At 49.1% G+C, this 17,170-nt stretch overlaps 8 protein-coding genes across 8 annotated transcripts; 6 read left to right on the top strand and 2 right to left on the bottom strand.

The window, feature by feature from the left end:
• Positions 1-33: 33 nt before the first annotated feature.
• On the top strand, positions 34-2,616 carry N7520_007936 (uncharacterized protein; the record flags this gene model as incomplete). Its single annotated transcript, XM_057141870.1, has 4 exons — positions 34-45; positions 102-1,006; positions 1,076-1,135; positions 1,326-2,616. 4 exons carry the CDS (start codon positions 34-36, stop codon positions 2,614-2,616), a joined length of 2,268 nt encoding a protein of 755 aa, XP_056995876.1.
• A 238-nt stretch (positions 2,617-2,854) lies between these two features.
• Positions 2,855-3,995, bottom strand: N7520_007935 (DUF453 domain protein; the record flags this gene model as incomplete). Its single annotated transcript, XM_057141869.1, has 2 exons — positions 2,855-3,877; positions 3,966-3,995. 2 exons carry the CDS (start codon positions 3,993-3,995, stop codon positions 2,855-2,857), a joined length of 1,053 nt encoding a protein of 350 aa, XP_056995875.1.
• Positions 3,996-4,616: 621 nt separating this feature from the next.
• Positions 4,617-6,376, top strand: N7520_007934 (uncharacterized protein; the record flags this gene model as incomplete). The annotated part of the gene is made up of 2 exons (XM_057141868.1): positions 4,617-5,177; positions 5,225-6,376. The coding sequence occupies 2 exons, from the start codon at positions 4,617-4,619 to the stop codon at positions 6,374-6,376; spliced, it is 1,713 nt and encodes a 570-aa protein (XP_056995874.1).
• Positions 6,377-6,457: 81 nt separating this feature from the next.
• Positions 6,458-8,404, top strand: N7520_007933 (ankyrin repeat domain-containing protein; the record flags this gene model as incomplete). The annotated part of the gene is made up of 1 exon (XM_057141867.1): positions 6,458-8,404. The coding sequence occupies one exon, from the start codon at positions 6,458-6,460 to the stop codon at positions 8,402-8,404; it is 1,947 nt and encodes a 648-aa protein (XP_056995873.1).
• A 293-nt stretch (positions 8,405-8,697) lies between these two features.
• N7520_007932 (SWAP/Surp domain-containing protein) lies at positions 8,698-11,442 on the top strand (the record flags this gene model as incomplete). Its single annotated transcript, XM_057141866.1, has 2 exons — positions 8,698-8,733; positions 9,031-11,442. The coding sequence occupies 2 exons, from the start codon at positions 8,698-8,700 to the stop codon at positions 11,440-11,442; spliced, it is 2,448 nt and encodes an 815-aa protein (XP_056995872.1).
• An 868-nt stretch (positions 11,443-12,310) lies between these two features.
• N7520_007931 (nuclear transport factor 2 family protein) lies at positions 12,311-12,738 on the top strand (the record flags this gene model as incomplete). Its single annotated transcript, XM_057141865.1, has 3 exons — positions 12,311-12,370; positions 12,445-12,543; positions 12,622-12,738. The coding sequence occupies 3 exons, from the start codon at positions 12,311-12,313 to the stop codon at positions 12,736-12,738; spliced, it is 276 nt and encodes a 91-aa protein (XP_056995871.1).
• Positions 12,739-13,064: 326 nt separating this feature from the next.
• On the bottom strand, positions 13,065-14,138 carry N7520_007930 (PQ-loop repeat-containing protein; the record flags this gene model as incomplete). The annotated part of the gene is made up of 3 exons (XM_057141864.1): positions 13,065-13,686; positions 13,757-14,014; positions 14,071-14,138. The coding sequence occupies 3 exons, from the start codon at positions 14,136-14,138 to the stop codon at positions 13,065-13,067; spliced, it is 948 nt and encodes a 315-aa protein (XP_056995870.1).
• Positions 14,139-15,360: 1,222 nt separating this feature from the next.
• On the top strand, positions 15,361-17,124 carry ish1 (double-strand break repair enhancer MSC1; the record flags this gene model as incomplete). Its single annotated transcript, XM_057141863.1, has 5 exons — positions 15,361-15,445; positions 15,502-15,552; positions 15,612-15,759; positions 15,817-16,596; positions 16,650-17,124. The coding sequence occupies 5 exons, from the start codon at positions 15,361-15,363 to the stop codon at positions 17,122-17,124; spliced, it is 1,539 nt and encodes a 512-aa protein (XP_056995869.1).
• Positions 17,125-17,170: the final 46 nt, after the last annotated feature.

The following is a 17,170-nucleotide window of genomic DNA, read 5'->3' as shown; positions in this document are numbered from 1 at the left end:
CTCATCCATCCCACCAATTGATCAGTACTCACCATGCATATCCTGGTTCGCATATGTATTTATGCTCAAAATAATGGCAAGACTAACACATTCTATACCAGGTCACTAACGACGACGGTCCACCGTCAAACCAGTCGTCGCCGTACGTGCATTCCCTCGTCCATTGGCTTCAGTCTGCTGGCCACACAGTTTCCGTCGTTCTCCCACATCAACAACGATCATGGATCGGTAAAGCACACTTGGTCGGTGCATCCGTGAAACCAACCTACTTCCGGCCGGGTACTCTGCACCAGGAAGATGGAACAGTGCATCACCTACCGCGGGGTAGCACTGACGAGCCTGATGATGGCGGTGACGAATGGATCCTGATTGACTCAACCCCAGCCAGTTGCGTCCAAATCGGTCTCTTCCACTACTTCCAGGAGCGTGGTCCGATTGATGTGGTTGTTTCAGGTCCCAACTATGGCCGTAATACCACGGCCTTGTTCGCCATGTCGAGTGGAACTATTGGTGGCGCCATGGAGGGTGCTGCCTGTGGCAAACCCTCCATCGCTTTGTCATATGCCTTCAGCTCTAGAACCCATGACCCTGTGGTTATTGCGGAGGCGTCGAAGCACTCAGTCAAATTGATTGAGTATCTTTGCGCCAACTGGGTGGACGGTGTGGACCTCTACAGTGTCAACGTTCCTCTGGAGCCTGGTGTTAGCCAGAACAAGATTCTATATACCGATATGCTAATCAATAAGTGGAAAGCGGGAAGTTGCTTCGAGGTTGCCGACCCTGCTGAGGGTGGTGAACCCGAATTAGAGGAGCAACGATTACGTGTTAAGAGCGAGCTGGAGGGACAGAAGCCTGATGCTAATGCCACAAGTGGTGATAAGTCTCGTCCTTCGAGATTCCAACACAAACACTTCAAGTGGGCACCGAACTTGCAGGACGTCTTTCGAAGTGTCGAGGAGAGTGCTCCTGGTAATGACGGCTGGGCCGTCAAGGAGCAAATGACCAGGTTAGTTGACTATCATTGCAGATCTGTACACCTGTCACCTTCCGCTAATCATCATCTTCTTCATTATAGTGTTACACCTTTGAAAGCTAGTTTCATGCACGCGCCCGGCATCACGGGCGAGATTAAGCTGTGAGTGGAGATTATGACATGATGGCTGCAAAGATCATTTGTTTCAGATGTACAGGGTACTTGTGCTTTAGATATCTGGCATAGCTGATAGACCTCATGCCCCCCCCTATTCCCATCGTTGAAGTTTCTGCGTTTTTCTTGCAATTCATTGGCATATTTCCACGAGGCGATTCTGATAGAGGACTTGTAGATCAGATAATGCGCCCACGGTTAGCCAGCCCACAGTGTACTCTATTGTCGACTGTGACGTTCCATATGTGGGAGAACTTGTGGAGAAAGCATTGGCCAGTCGCTTGGGAGATTCTGCTCACTTGAAACGGATCTCATCTATCTCTGAGCTACCAGAGTCTTCCGCACCGGTTTTTCAATACCGCGAATACGAACGTCTCGATTTCGAACACATTTTTTCACGACCGTCAACCTCTCTTGGAAACGCCTATGTCATCCGAAAGGCCCTCATTCGCAAACACTACCTCTCCAACACCGTGGCCAACTGGATCTCCAAGCATCCAGATAGCGTCTTGCGGAAGCACTTCAAACCCGCGTTCGATTTTGAATTGGACTACGCTGAGTTCCTTGACGAAGCCCTCCTGGAAGCTTACGAGCTTCGTGAGAGCCTCGACAAGAATGAAGAGCGCCCCGAATCCGAAAAGGAATGGTGGATCCTCAAGCCCGGCATGAGTGACCGCGGTCAGGGAATCCGCCTCTTCAACAGCGAAGCCCAGCTCCAAGAGATTTTCGAGGAATGGGAAGAGGATTCAGACGAGGAGGAGAGTGGATCTGAGAAAGAAGATGCCGAAGATGCTCCACACGATACAGGCGTTGTCACCTCCCAACTCCGCCACTTCATCGCTCAACCCTACATCGACCCACCACTTCTCCTGCCCTCCTCTTCAAACCGAAAATTCCACATCCGCACCTACGTCCTCGCCACGGGCTCACTGAAGGTATATGTCTTCAAAGAAATGCTCGCTCTATTTGCCGCGAAGTCTTACTTCCCGCCCCACGAAGAGGAAGACGAAGTCAAAGACCTCGCCCGCCACCTCACAAATACCTGTTTCCAAGAAGGCGGCAGCTCAAACGAGGGTAGTGTTCGTCGCTTCTGGGATCTTGACCACCATGTCCCTGGTCTCAGCGCAGACTGGAAGGAACAGATCTTCTCCCAAATTTGTGATATCACGAGCGAGACATTCGAAGCTGCAGCTCGGGGTATGATGGTTCATTTCCAGACACTGCCTAACGCATTTGAGTTGTTTGGCGTAGATTTCTTGGTTGATAGCACTGGATGTGCGTGGTTGTTGGAGTTGAACGCATACCCGGACTTTGCACAGACGGGTGAGGATCTTAAGGAGGTTGTTGTTGGACGGCTGTTTGAGGAGATGATTGATGTTGCGGTGAAGCCATTCTTTGGATTGGGAGAGAATGATGGAAAGGGGGATATGAAGTTGGTGGCGGATCTGGATCTTGGTAGGCGTGCATAGAAGTCGTTTGAGGATTTTGGGGGTTCGAATTGGATTATATAAAAAAGTTTACTATAAAGGTAGTGGAGTTCAATTTGAGTATTTTGGATTATTTCAGATGTCTCATAAATCAGGCCACAACTTTGGAACGTCCTATAATCCCTATCCTATTGGGTTTCACTATTAAGCACTTGGCTATGTATACCCGTTTGTCTTATTGATATTGATATCCCTGTCGTCAGAATTGATTTTACATTCGTCAAAAACCCCGCAGATCATCCTCCGTCTTCCAGAATACCCGCCCTTCGAATAGTCGTCGGGCAGTACGGAAAACAGTTGCCGATGCAAGCGCACCGGCTGTGTCAAAATTGGAACCAACCAACAGGTTCCCACTAGCATGACCAATAGTGAGACCCGCATCATCGATGGGATCTTTACCTGAAACAGAAAGGGCGACTGTACTCCCAGATACCCTTGCGGCGGCAGCCAAAGCCAGAGCCACGGTGATAGGAACTGCTTTATGCGGCTGTCCAACAGACAAGGCACGAGCAAGGATATCAACATGGGCAGATGTCTGCCTCTGCTCAACATCCCTCGCTTCAGAGTTAGAAGGCACAGAAACCAGACAGATCTTAGGTATACTGCCCGTGACCGCAACCGGTGTCTCTGCAAGACCCATTTTCACACCAGCCAGGCGTCTAATAGAATCCAAGCGTGATAGTAGACCAGGGTGAGCATTGATTTCATCTGGATTTAAGTTTCCATGCACGCCGAGATGCGATGCTTGAACAAAGACACAAGGGTTGGCTGCATCGATACAAGTCACCGGGGTACCATCAATTATATCAATAGCCTGACCCGTTGGCAATAGCTTACCCGTGACCGACCCAGCAGGGTTTATAAAGTCCAACTGGATACGAGCCGCGGTCCCTGCAACTCCATCAATCGAGAAGTCACCAGTGGAAGCTGCTTCACCATCGACAACGGGAAACAAGGCGTGAATGATCTTTCCGGTATTCGTGTTGTGAATGCGAACGCATGCCTGGTCAAGGTTCTCCTGTGACGGAGAGAATATCCTTGAGTCGACCGCAAAAGGCCCCACGGCACTAATCATATTTCCACAGTTACTGGAATAGTCGACATCTGTGTTTTTGACACCAAGCGACACGAAGGTGTAGTCGACGTCCGCGTCGGGGTGTGTCGGTTTGCCGACAACGCACACCTTCGATAGGCTCGAGATGCCGCCCCCGAGCCCATCGAGCTGGCGACCATAAGGGTCTGGCTGCCGATAGCTCCGCGGAAAATGGAGTCCCAGTCCTTTCTGTCGTGGGGGAGGTCTTCTTTTTTGAAGAAGATCGCTCGTGAAGTACCGCCCCGGTAGTTGGCTGCTGGTAGGGCATGTTGCCTAGTATTCACGGTGCGTCGACAAGATGAAAACAGCGGAGACCGAATACTCGGACATGCAGGTGCTAGTCTTAACATCCTTCTAGCGGACAACCGTTAGTCCGATGGAACAACTAAGTGAGTCGATGTTGGCATTCCAAGGTTCTCGCCCGCGATCGGGCGATCGGCAGCGGGTCGTTGCCGCAGGACCACATATCGGCTACCAAACAAACATTCCTAAGGGAAGTTTGAAGGTTAAGTTGACAATCCATATCTTTTGAAAGGAAACCGTGTATATAACATCATTACAGAGTTATTTTCAAGATTCCTTTTCGTCTACAGATTCATTAGATTGGCGAAGATGCCCTATCATCTATGTCCCCTCTTTTAAGCTAACCGCCGGTCAGCGAAATGAGCGTGGAGACCTCTTCCTAATTGGTTGTTCGGCGCTATTTTGATACGTACTTCCTGCGCAGGTGCTTTTGCACGTAACTCAGCCCCGCAGGACCGGAGCCACGCTGTTCTGGCGAATATTTCCAATCTGAAATGTTCCAAGCCCTGTCAAGTTCTGTTCAAAAGGGACATAAGCCTCTTTCTGGGCCATAATAATTGCGGCGTGCCCATATCAAACCAAGAAAATGGGCATTGTCACCAAGCTGAAGCGCCTGGCGAGGTCAAAAACGACCAATCTATCCAAGGACGGGACGGTGTCGAGGCCAGGCGCAGGGCCCCGGGCTCCTAGCTCTGCTAATTCTTCCTCGGTTTCTTCGAGACCCCAAACGTCTTCTGAAACCACCGAAACTCATCCAGAATACAGTCCTGATTCATCGAGCATCAGACCGCTCTCCATCTCATCACACAATGATGATCTTTGGGCTTGGGCATATAAATTGTTGGCGAACAGAGAGCCGGCGCTTATGGAGGACTATAGAAAGCACTTGGGATCAATTGGGACGGGGGGCCTTGTCGATGTGGACTTTTCAGTGCCGCGATCGATAGAGTCGGTTGTGAAGAATCTACTAGATGAACACGAGAAGAAGCAGTGGCGATTCGCGCTTCGAGGGATGCAGATGAAGATACGTCAGCTGACTGAAAAGCTGATCAAATTCGTCCTCTGGGCTTCTCCTATAATCCAAAGAGCTGTTAGCAATGATCCATACATAGCCCTGGCTTGGGGTGGTGTATGCTTACTTCTACCAGTATGTTTCAGATCCTCCAACATCTGAGGCAAAACTAACTTTGAAAGCTGCTTTCGAGTGGTATAACGAACAATGAAGCGATGCTAAAAGGCTTGAACCTAATTAGCGAGATTCAAATATACTGGAATATCTGTGAGGAGAGAAAGTTCGAATCTGAGCACCAAAAAGAGTATAAGCCTCTCAGAGAGCCCTTGGCGAAGCTCTACTCGATGATTATTGAGTACCAGGCGCGAGCCTTATGCCACCTCTCCAGGGCTCAACTCTCTCGGGCATGGGAGAATGTGGTTGGTGCCCATGCATGGGAGGACATGACGAAAAAGATCGTTAGCGCAAGCGATGATTGTATGACATATCTTGCCCCACTCGAAGCAGAGGAGATCCGTCAGAACCGAGACAGTACACTGCATGAAATTCAAGAATCACGGGCTATTCTAGGAGAGATTCGAGAATTTCTAGAGGCAGGACAAAGCCTCAACAAAAAGCTACATGAAGATCAGCAACAAAAAGCCCTTCCGCAAGATCTTGCTTCTCAGTATGAAGATAATAAAGAAGTTATTCCGCTCCGTGTTCAGGATACATGCGAGTGGTTCTTTAAAGATCAAAGCTTCCGCAATTGGCGCGACAGCGACACCTCCTGTCTATTGAGGATAATTGCTGGTCCAGGATGTGGAAAGTCAGTCTTGTCGCGCACCCTGATTGGTGAGAACCGATTGTCAATTACACCTGCCACGTCTATTGTTTGTTACTTTTTCTTTAATGACGGCGACGAAAGCCGTGTGCTCGCCACGAGCGCTTTGAGTGCAATTCTTCATCAACTCTTCGTACAAGATACCACTGGGGCTTTGATCGAGGCTGCAATCGGCAGCCATAGAAACTTCGGCACAGAACTGAAGCGGAATTTCTCTGAGCTGTGGCGACTTCTTCTTCGATGCACTAGCCTTCCAGAGGCTGGAGAAGTCGTTTGTGTTCTTGATGCGCTGGACGAGTGCAACAAGATTAGCGGACGACAGCTTATTGACGCTCTGAAAGGGTACTACTCGCAACCCAAATCTTATACAAATTCAAAGCTCAAGTTCTTGATCACGAGTCGCCCATATGCTCATTTGGAGGCTCCTTTCGAAAAGTTCCCTGAGTCGATAGCATACCTCCGCTTCGATGGTGATGAGAAGTCTGTGGAGATTGCCAAAGATATTGACTGAGTTATTGATCACAATTTAAATGACATTGCCAGTGCGTTCAACGCTCAGGATCGTGAAAGGATTTCGAAGAGACTGAAAGGCATGGAGAATCGTACATATCTCTGGCTGCATCTCACACTTCACATCATCGAAGAGAATCCAAGCTTGTATGGACGCCGGTCCGATGTCGAAGCGCTTTTGGAAGATTTGCCCGACGAAGTTTCAGCGGCGTACGAGAGAATCCTAGCCCGGAGTAACAGTCTGGTTCGTACCGAAGCCCTTTTACGAATTCTTCTGGCTGCAATGGAGCCTCTGACATTGGATGAAGCCAACATGGCATTGACTACAGTACTGGCGAAGCAAAATTCTCAGCCCGTCTTGGTCTCCGATATGTGGCCGTCAGAGGTCTTCAAGAATATTGTGAAGGACTTGTGTGGACTCCTTGTCAATTTTCATGGATCGAAGTTGGTCTTTATGCATCAGACAGCTAGAGAAATCCTCTCCCATCGGGAGCGTCAAGGCGAGTGGAAAGGTCGACTGGATATGCTCGAGTCACACCGTCAAATGCTGTTAATCTGTCTGGATGCTTTATCATGCGTTGACAAGGAAGCCCTCGGAGAGATCTACACGCATCCCGAATTTTACTGGGGTGAGCTAAGGGGTAAGGGTTGCTTCAGTGGCCACAATTCTCGCATTCTAAGGGAACTCGAGACAAACTTCCCGCTGGCCTTGTACTCTACTCGACATTGGATCGACCATGCGAAACCCACTGAAATGGAGACCCTTCAAGAATTTTGGTCCTTTCTGTCCGATGATCTCGCATATGAAGCCTGGGATGCACTTCATCACATGCTTACCGCTGAACACCAAGGGTACAAGAGGTACTTGGTTGGTAAAGCCTCTCCTTTGTATCATGCATCCTTTGCAAACCTTCCTTGTTTGGCGAAATGGCTGCTGAAAAATGGGGCCGACATTAACGCAGAGGGATATTTAATTCCCACTGCCCTATATGTTGCAGCCCAAAAAGGTCACAGAGAAATCATGGAGCTCTTATTGGAGCACAACGCCGGTATTAATACCCGAAGTCAGCCTCTTGTCCACTCAGTTTTTCCCGCTCCGACCCTGCTTTCAAATAATGCCGAGATCGATTCCAAAATTCGCCAAGGCGGCAGAATTGCTCTACTTGCTGCTTCTGCGCAGGGTCAAGAAGATATGGTGAGGCTCCTCTTGGAGAATGGCGCCGATCCCTTACTGTGTAGCTTTGGGAATGGATATTCAATTCATGCTGCTTCTCACGGGAACCACATTGGCATTGTGAAGCTATTACTGGAGAGGGGAGCTGATGCCAACTCTGAAACGGACATAATGAAGGACACACCTCTCTATATCGCTTCACACGCAGGTTTCAAGGAACTTGCTACTGTGCTGATAGAAGGTGGGGCCCACATCAATAAGCTGTCGGGAACCTTGGGTAGTAGGAAGGCAGCACTTATCACAGCTTGCATGATGAACCATTTGGACATGGTGGAGTTACTATTGGAAAAGGGGGCAGATGTCAATATACAGGGTGCAGACTTTGCTCTCCACTGTGCCTGTAAAAATGATTACCTGGAAATGGTACAGCTTTTAGTCAAGTATGGAGCAGATGTGAATATCAAGGGGAATTATGGCAATGCTCTTGCTTACTCTTGCAGTTTGGATATCGTGCAGTTCTTGATCATTCATGGAGCAGACGTTAACGCAAAGGGCGAAGCCAGCAATGCGCTTGTCAGGGCTTCTGAACAGGATCACTTGGATATTGTGCTGGTTTTGATCGAGACTGGGGCAGATGTTGATGCCAAAGGAAGAAACGAACGGCATGGAAATGCTCTATTCAAAGCTTCTTGTGAAGGGAATTATGAGATCGTGGAGTTGCTACTTGAGAGTGGAGCGGACGCTGATTCAGAGGAGCCGCCTCTCAATGCACTTCGAGCAGCTCGCGAGGCACAATGGGATGATGTTACGGCCTTACTCTTGCAGTATGGGGCCCAACGACGACGATCAGGGTGAAACTCCACGCGACGAGGATAATAGCTATAGCAGATTGGGCTAGATAGTCTAAGAAGATGCTATTTAAATATTATGGCACCATAGATCACTCTAGATGTCCATTTGTCCCGAGGTCTATGTTGCCTTGAACCTTCAAATGTTGTTCATCGGGCCCGCTATAACTAGGTTTTGCGCCCTTTTGACATCAATGCTACTTGTTGGTTTAGGTCTGACCCCAAATCTTAAACCATAGTCCGTCAAACTTCATTAATTGTAGCCAATATATGCTTGATACTCATACACGAATCAAATCCATGGACTCACAGGATGTCACCTTTCGGGATGTCGGGGTATGTATTTTCGATCGGGAATACCAAGGTTGTCTGTGGAATCTTGAGAGTTGCAATGATTGGATTTTATGCATGCGATGAGGGTCTGTCTCCAAGTCATCACCGAGTGGAATATCCAGCAATCAATGAAGGTGTTAAGAAGTACGATGTTCAAGGAAGCTTCAATATCTACACGGGACGATAAGAGAGGACGATGTGCTCACCGCCCAGAAGCATTCCCAATCAGGAAGGGCTCCAGCTTTCCACATCCCGTTACTTTCCACCACGTCGACTGCAGCTGGCTTCGGACTGCTGCAGGAGCAGCTTTTTGACATCATGCCCGACGATTCGAAAGGGAAAGGATTCCCTGAAATATCCGCCAAACTCTCTGCCTTGCCGAAGAAATCGTTATTCGAGCGTCAGAAAGCTGAAGCCGAAGCCAAACGCGCCCGGGAGAAGGCCGAAACTGCGGCAGTCTACGAGGACTTTGTTAAATCTTTCGAGGACGACACACCTACCGGACCAAGAACTTTCGATACACGGCCAAGTTCATTTGTAACCCGGGGTGGTGGGTTGGGAGGAGGACCACCGCGACGACATTTCACAAGCTCCGGCCCCCGCGCCAGCGGCCCAGGTACACTAGGGCTGCCCCCATCCTCGTTGCCTGGTAAAAGGACACACGATGGGCTAGCACCTCTGTTGCGCAATCGTGACTCTGCACAAGGTGTCCTGGCATTCGATCAGACAACCACCGGTCCTCCAGCTGGATTCAACAGCCTATCGGACGATGACGATTACCGAAAAGCCGATATTAAAGGTGCCGAAAGAGCAGCTGCGAAGCCGACATTGCAGCTAGCATTATTACCCCCCGGAACATCCCCGTCAGTGGTCAAGGCATTGATACCGTCTCCTCTGGTAGTTGATAACGTGCACATTACACGCCCATCCAGTCAAACCGCCACAGAACGAAAATCATCGGCGGCTATTGTTACCCTTGCGAGCGATACTGCAGCTTCTGATATTGACAACGCTGTTAGTGCGCTTCAAAATAAGTACCTAGGTCGAGGATACTATCTATCTTTGTCTCGCCACCTCTCCTCTGCAACGATCACTTCGAATATTTCAACGGGACTTGGCTCCTCCACCGCCAGCTTACTTCCATTTGGCGCAAAGAATTCTCAACCAATACACGGGGGTCGCCTAAATCGTGCTCCGCCACCAGGGTCTCACCGCGGAGGCTTCGCACCTCCAAGTTCTTACGGGCCAAATATTGGAAGAGGTGCAACTTCCACGCAGGTGGAAGTTAAGGCACCGTTGGATGTTAAACAGCTCAGGCTAATTCATAAGACGCTGGAGTCCCTTCTGCAATACGGCCCCGAATTTGAGGCCTTACTTATGAGTCGACCCGAAGTGCAAAGAGACGAAAAATGGGCTTGGATCTGGGACGCACGAAGCCCAGGTGGTGTATACTACCGCTGGAAGCTATGGCAGATTGTCACGCAACCTCAATCTGGCCGCAAGATTGATAAGCCTGCTTCGATCTTCGAGGGCGGGGCAAACTGGCAGCCACCTGATTCTCGCATTAAATTTGAATATGCTACGCATCTGGATGAATTTATTTCCGATGAGGACTATAATTCATCAGATGAAGAGCATTCGGACAATGAAGATGACAGACGGAATCATGGCGGGGCCCCACCTTCAGAAGGAATCATTGGCCAACAAGACGGCCTGGGCTACATGAACCCTATGAAAAAGGCCAAGCTTACTCATCTTTTGGCCCGATTACCAACGACTCATGCTAAGCTTCGCCGAGGCGATGTCGCCCGAATCACCTCATTTGCAATTGAACACGCTGGCGCTGGCGCAGACGAGGTTGTGGATATGATTGTCTTAAACATTTTGAGCCCGCTGGCATACACTGGAGCCAATCCTGACCGGGAACTAGAGAAGGCTGCAGCGGATCCAGAGAATGACAACAAAGATGGTGCAAATGCTTTGTCTCAGAAAAAATTGGATTTGTCCTCTGCTAAACTCGTTGGGCTCTATATTGTTTCCGATATTCTTTCTTCGTCAGCAACCAGCGGCATACGACATGCATGGCGATATCGACAATTATTTGAGTCTTCTCTTCGCTCTCATAAGGTTTTCGAGCACCTCGGCCGACTCGAGAAAGACCTCAACTGGGGCAGACTCAAGGCCGAGAAATGGAAACGCAGCGTTGGCACTCTTTTACATCTGTGGGAAGGATGGTGTGTCTTTCCACAAGACAGCCATGGCCACTTTGTTCAAATGTTCGAACAACCACCACTGACTGAGGAGGAGCAAAAGAAGGAGAAGGAGAAAGCCGAAGCAGAACAGGCCACGAACACATTCCTTAAAGGGAAGAGTGGCTGGAAAGCTCTGGATGAAGATCCTGTACCTGAAAATCCAGATCTGGCTCATCCCATTGCAGCCGAGAGCCAAGATCCCAAGTTTGCCAATATCAATGTCCCAGAAGATGAATCCATGAGTGATATTGATGGAGTCCCCATGGAAGATAGTGACCTTGAGGACACTGGGGATCATGAGCCCATGCAACAAGACAAATCAGAATTAGGCGAGGAGAATGCTTCAACTAAAGCATTTGCACAATCTAGGCCAGAGCCTGAAGAACCAGAATCTGTATCCCGACGTCCTCGAAAGCCACGCCCCAAAGCCGAAGACATGTTTGCGGAGGACTCGGAATAGTTAGGACGCTATGATAATAGTGGATGTTAATGACTGAAATGATACCAACCAAATATCACAATCCCACTGTCTTTGTATGCAAAGCCACTGCCCAATCCCACTGCCCAATCTCACTGCCCAATCCCACTTGCCCAATTCGCCTCATCTGAGTTTCAGTGACGTCGTTATCGCTATCGGGTTAAATTGAGCATAAGGCATCAAGGCATCAAGGCATCCATAACAGAATTCGTGCCTCCACAACCCCTCCCGCGTCAACAAATACCTTCATCCCACCATATTCATTTCTTTATTCACTTGCGTCTCCCGCAAAACCTCTTTAAAATGGCTAGTAAGTCTGGAAAATAACCAATCCCACAAATGTCTTTTTCAACCACCCAAGCCCAGATGGCAGGGGTATAGGTCTGCCCCTCATGTGTGAATAGGTTTGCGCCTGGCATTCCTATGCAACTGCCAGATCGATAAAACTTCACATGAACTGGATATATAATGGATTCAGCTAACAGTCCCTCTCTCCTTGCAGACTTCGAGCAAGTCGCTAGTAGGTTTCCCTCCCATCCAATCCCCGATCCCGTATGCGCAGGCACATAATCTTAGCCCCACGCTGGCGCTTCGATCCTTGCGCAACAATAGGGCACTTATACCCATGTGTGCTTGTATATGTATATCTGACCCTATCATATCAATCCACAGAGGACTTTGTTGCCTACTACTACCCCACCTTTGACTCCGACCGGAAAGCATTGGCGAACCTCTACGTAAGACCAATCTCGTTCGCTCTCAGCTCTGCTACGGAAAATCTCTTTCGTGCAGATACCTCAAGACAGATAGATACTGATGGGATTGTGGATCATAACAGCGCCCTGAGTCGATGCTCACCTTCGAGCAAAACAACTTCCAGGGTGTCGTCGACATCATGGAGAAGCTCACGGTTTGTTCTCTCTCAATCGGACCAAAGTGTCCAAGTATGCTGTGAAACAATCTAACCGCGAAACCTCCAAATAGACCCTAGGCTTCAACGAAGTCCGTCACGAGGTTGCGACCATTGATGCTCAACCCACTGCCGCTGGCGGTGTCCTTGTGAGCGCGGTCGGTGCTCTTATTGTACGTGGAAATGACCTCCGACCTTCTTTCATATGATTTTTCGAAATTTGATAATAAGCTAACACAATCAAACATCAGACCGACGGCGAGGAAAGACCCCAGAACTTTGTCCAGACATGGAACCTCATGCCTGAAGGAAACGGCGGATTTTGGATCGCGAACGACGTTTTCCGTCTGATCTTCCCTGCCGTCTAATTCCACTGGTCTTCAATCGCGCATAGAGACATGATTACAACGCGATGGTGAGGGTACATTTCTTACCGGCGTGGGAATAATGCACTGGAACGATATATCCCCAAGACTCGATTTCTTCTGATGTACAGGATACAATCAGACCTGGCACATGGGACGAATAAAACAATTTCTGAATGAATAAATATTCCCAATCTACCTTCTCTTGAATTCGAGTTGATTTCTGAATCTTATTGCTATGTTTATTTCTATATACGCATAGCATAATCGCTTTCTACCTCATGGCGAAGACCGGTCGCAGAACATGAGGTATTGTACATCAAGGACAATCACTGGCTCTGTAGCAGCGGAGTCTCTTCAGAAGGATGTTCCACGGACACCGGTTCCCGTGTCGGCGTCTCAGGTGTCTCAAACGAGGACGCGCCAACCCCATTTGATTGACAATCCCGCGCATCCTCACCCTCGCTCGCACTTCCCTTGTGTTTGCTATCGGGGGCAAAGTATTCGAAGTAGATTGCCATCACCAACAGAGTACCCTGCAAACAAGCTGTCACCACCAACACTCCCCAAATACTCCAGCCCTTGACCCCTTCGCGCGCAGCCAGACTAGCGGCCCAGATCAGACTTCCAGGGGTCTGGATGCACATCATCGGGATACTCAAACTTCCCACGCAGCGCAGACGGAAAGTTGTGTAGATCTGCGGGAAGTACTGGATTGACGCGAGAATGGCAGATAAGACGCCGAGGAAGTTCGCCCACGCGGGGAGAGCAGTGGGTTGGCGGAGTGCGAATGCCACCGAGATGACGAGTGTAGCAAGAGCGTGAAAGAGGCAGATGGCAGTGATTGTAAGGGCGGTGCGGTAAGTCGGGCCACTGGAGGTTGAAGAGACAGAGGCGACCGGGTTGGTCGGGGAGGTGGCCCTTGGGAAGTAAATCACGAAGAGGAGCAGGCTGGACAGTGTTAATAGGGATTGCACTTCTAAGTTTGCAAATGTTTGGAAGCTTTATCAATTTGACTCACATTGAAAAGAAGCTTAGCCATTGCATGCCCACCTGGAAGACACCAAGTAGCCCTGCGAAGCAAGCCAGCCCGTCAATCTCCTTGCAACAAGCAACATCTTGCGCAGTCTTGGGGAAGACCAGAATATTTGCAAAAGCAGATGTCCCAGATGTAGTACCGAGAAGCACAAAATAGGGGGAGATTCCAAAGGAGGTTCGTCGTGTGATGATTCGAATGTGTTGTGGTAGGTAGGAGATGAGGATGCCGAAAATGATCAAGCTAGCATAGAATAGGTCAGTTTTTAAACACATGCAGGGTGTGTAGAGGGTGCATACACAGATAGCACAGGCTGGAAGATGCCAGGTGAGGCAAGCTCACGGCATATCGGTGACAACGTATCCATGGGCTTTACTTAATTGATTGTCGGATGACGATCCGAGCTAAGGGGTTGGTTGACTCCCTGACTCGGTTGAGTGAGCTTAAGGTTATGGTGAAAGCCAAACTCTAACATATGATGGCTCTGATGAAGAGATTTATACCTAAGACAAGAGAAGAATCGGTATGGAAGGTCAAATTGCAAGAATATAGGGACTCGGGAGTTTATCGAAAGAGAGGTTGGTGACCTCAGTCCCCGCAAACCGATAACTACCCGCCCAAGGCTCCAGTCCCACTGCCTCACCGCCTTGAGTGAAATGCCAATCCAATCAAGATTGTTCAACCGTCTTTGAGCTTCGTACTAATACTGTTGGAGCATGACAAGTCCACATCTCAATCTCGGCTCTGCCCTTTTGTATCAAAAATAGGATTTCCCCACTCAAGACATTGTTTCCCAACCGGTTCCCCTACCACGAGCTATGCATCGTCAGTTCCCTGGCTCTTGATCATCGCTCTGAGTGTGCTCACTAAAGAGTCCGAGACAGTTCTAATACATAAAGGTTGATGAGGTATACATGAAAAACCTGTTATAAACTGGGATTGATGCTGTCGAGTCCTGGACTTCTGGCATATTCAAAATATAAAAACAGAACGCTGATTGGTTCTGGTATGCAGCTGTGCCTCAGGCAATAATAAGGCACAGAGCTAGTGTCTATTGACTTAAAAAAGATCGAGTGGGGATTTTTATTCTTGATAACTGGCCTGTAATTGACTCTCGTTCATCTAAATAATTAGACTTCATTATCTGGTGCGATTTGACGTCCACAAAGTCCCACGTTTATGTATACAGATTCTCTTGGTTGGTGAAAAAGTGGACCCCGAAGTAGGAACAATAGCAAAAGTCCACGAAATAATTCATGGATCGCATAGCTGTAGTTGTATTTAAACTGAAAATCAAGATTATTACAGATTATTAGATGACGCCAAGTTCTTTGTTAGGAAGAATGAGATACTTGATGAATCATGCATTTGGAACCAGGCAAATTCCATAACTACGTCACTGTACGATCATCCCTGTTGTTTCCCTGCATTTGAAGGCAAGATCTGACCCTTCGTATTTAAGAACATTCATGCACCTGTTTGACTTGTTTTCCCTTTGATTCTACTCAATCTTTGGGTGTCCTCTCGTCAAAAGTGATCTCTAATCCTTGCGACAGAATCAACAATCTGTTTAAGCAACCAACGGCATCATGAAACTTAACCTGGCCTTTGGCCTAGTGTTTTTCCTTGCAACCGCAGAAGCTGTAGGAGCTTCTAGCTGGTGGAGTAAAGCTGGTTAGTCGCTATGTTGGGAATTATCCAACCTTTCAACACTAACGTCATCATTCTAGTTTACAATAAATGGCATGAGACAGAGCTTGAGAGATGGCTCTCAGACCATGGTTAGCCTTGCTTCCCATTGAAAATCATTTTGTGATCTGAGAACTGATAATCCATTCAGACATTCCTTACCCTACTCCCGCCGACCGCAGGGACCTCGAAAGCTTGGTCAAGTCCAACTGGGAGTCCAAGGTGCAGAAGCCCTTGGGCTCTATCTCTGATCAGATCTCAGATGAGTTTCACCATGCGAAAGAATGGGTCTTCGATACGTAAGTTGGCTCAATGCTCCATCGGTCCACGCGAACACTTAACTAAAATTACAAAAGCTGGTCGGATTCGCAGCTCAAAGCATTCCTCGACTACCACGGTATTCCCGCCCCTCAGCCCCGCAAACGCGACGTCCTTGTCAAAACTGCCCGTGAACATTACGAAGCTATCGCGAAGAAAGTTGGCGAGACAGCCGCCTACCCTGGTAACTGGGTGTACCAGCAGTGGTCCGAGTCCGATTTGAAGGAATGGCTCGACGAGCGCGGATGGCCCGTCCCCCAGCCTACAACCCGCGACAAGCTTATCGCCATGGTGCGCCGCAATTCCCGAAGCGCTAGTCTCCAGGCGCGCGCCCTTACTGCGTCCGCTAGAGCGTCCGCCGAAGCCGCGCAGGCATCACTAAGTGAAGAACTGTTCAACGCCTGGTCCGACTCCAAGCTGAAGGAGTTTCTCGACGAGCACAATGTGCGAGTGCCGCAGGGCTCCAAGCGTAATGAGCTGATCGCCCTTGCTCGTAAACATCGCGCTCATCTCGTTGGCCAAGCTGCTAGTGCATCCGTTGCTGCCTCTGAGGCTGTCAGTGCCGCTACTACCAAAGCTGGAAATGAGTATGCTCGGGCTACGGAGGATGCGAAGCTCAAGCTGGAGGATTCGTTCAATACTGCTGTCAACACCTGGTCGGATTCACGCCTTAAGGCTTTTCTCGATGCTCGGAGCGTCCCCGTTCCCCAGGCTGGTAAGCGTGATGAACTGATCGCCGCCGTGCGTGCTAGTGCGCACAAGGCGGCTGGTGGGTGGAACCAGTACAACTTTGACACTTGGGATAAAGAGCATCTGCTGTAAGTTGCTTGTGAAGCTTGTTGAAAGATGATCAATTACTAATATATAATAGCAAATATTTGTCTGCCGTCAATGACAAGTATGCGAAGAAGGCAGACGCCTCTCGTGAAGAGCTGGCCAAGTACGCCGAGGAAAATTACGTCAAGGCTTCCAAGGTCGGCGGCGACAAATATGCATCGGCTACTGCGGCTGCAGCACGGGCTACTGGCTCTATCAAGGATACCACGTTTGAGCAGTGGTCGCAGTCCGATCTCAAGAAGTACCTGGACTCCTACGGTATCCCGGTGTACCAAGGTTCCAACATCAACGAGCTTCGGGCTGCCGCTCGCCGCCACGCTACCTATTTCAAATATGGCACAAATAGCCCCCAGGACACCATTTATGCCAAGGTAGTAGATACCTTGCAATGGGCTTTTGAGCAGTTGAAGATTGGTGCTTCCAGTGGCCGCGTCCAGGGCCAGGAAGCTGCTGAGAAGGTCCGCGAGAAGGCCGCTGAGCAGACTCAGCGCTTGCGCAATGAGCTGTGAGCTTTGAGTCTCGTTTGCTGGAGATAATCTCGATTAACGGATAATC

Source organism: Penicillium odoratum (genome assembly GCF_028828045.1).
Source record: "Penicillium odoratum strain IBT 22623 chromosome Unknown utg000005l_segment0_segment0, whole genome shotgun sequence".
Classification (NCBI taxonomy): domain Eukaryota; kingdom Fungi; phylum Ascomycota; class Eurotiomycetes; order Eurotiales; family Aspergillaceae; genus Penicillium; species Penicillium odoratum.
Note: the sequence above shows the minus strand (reverse complement) of the source record. Positions and strands in the feature narration are given on the sequence as shown.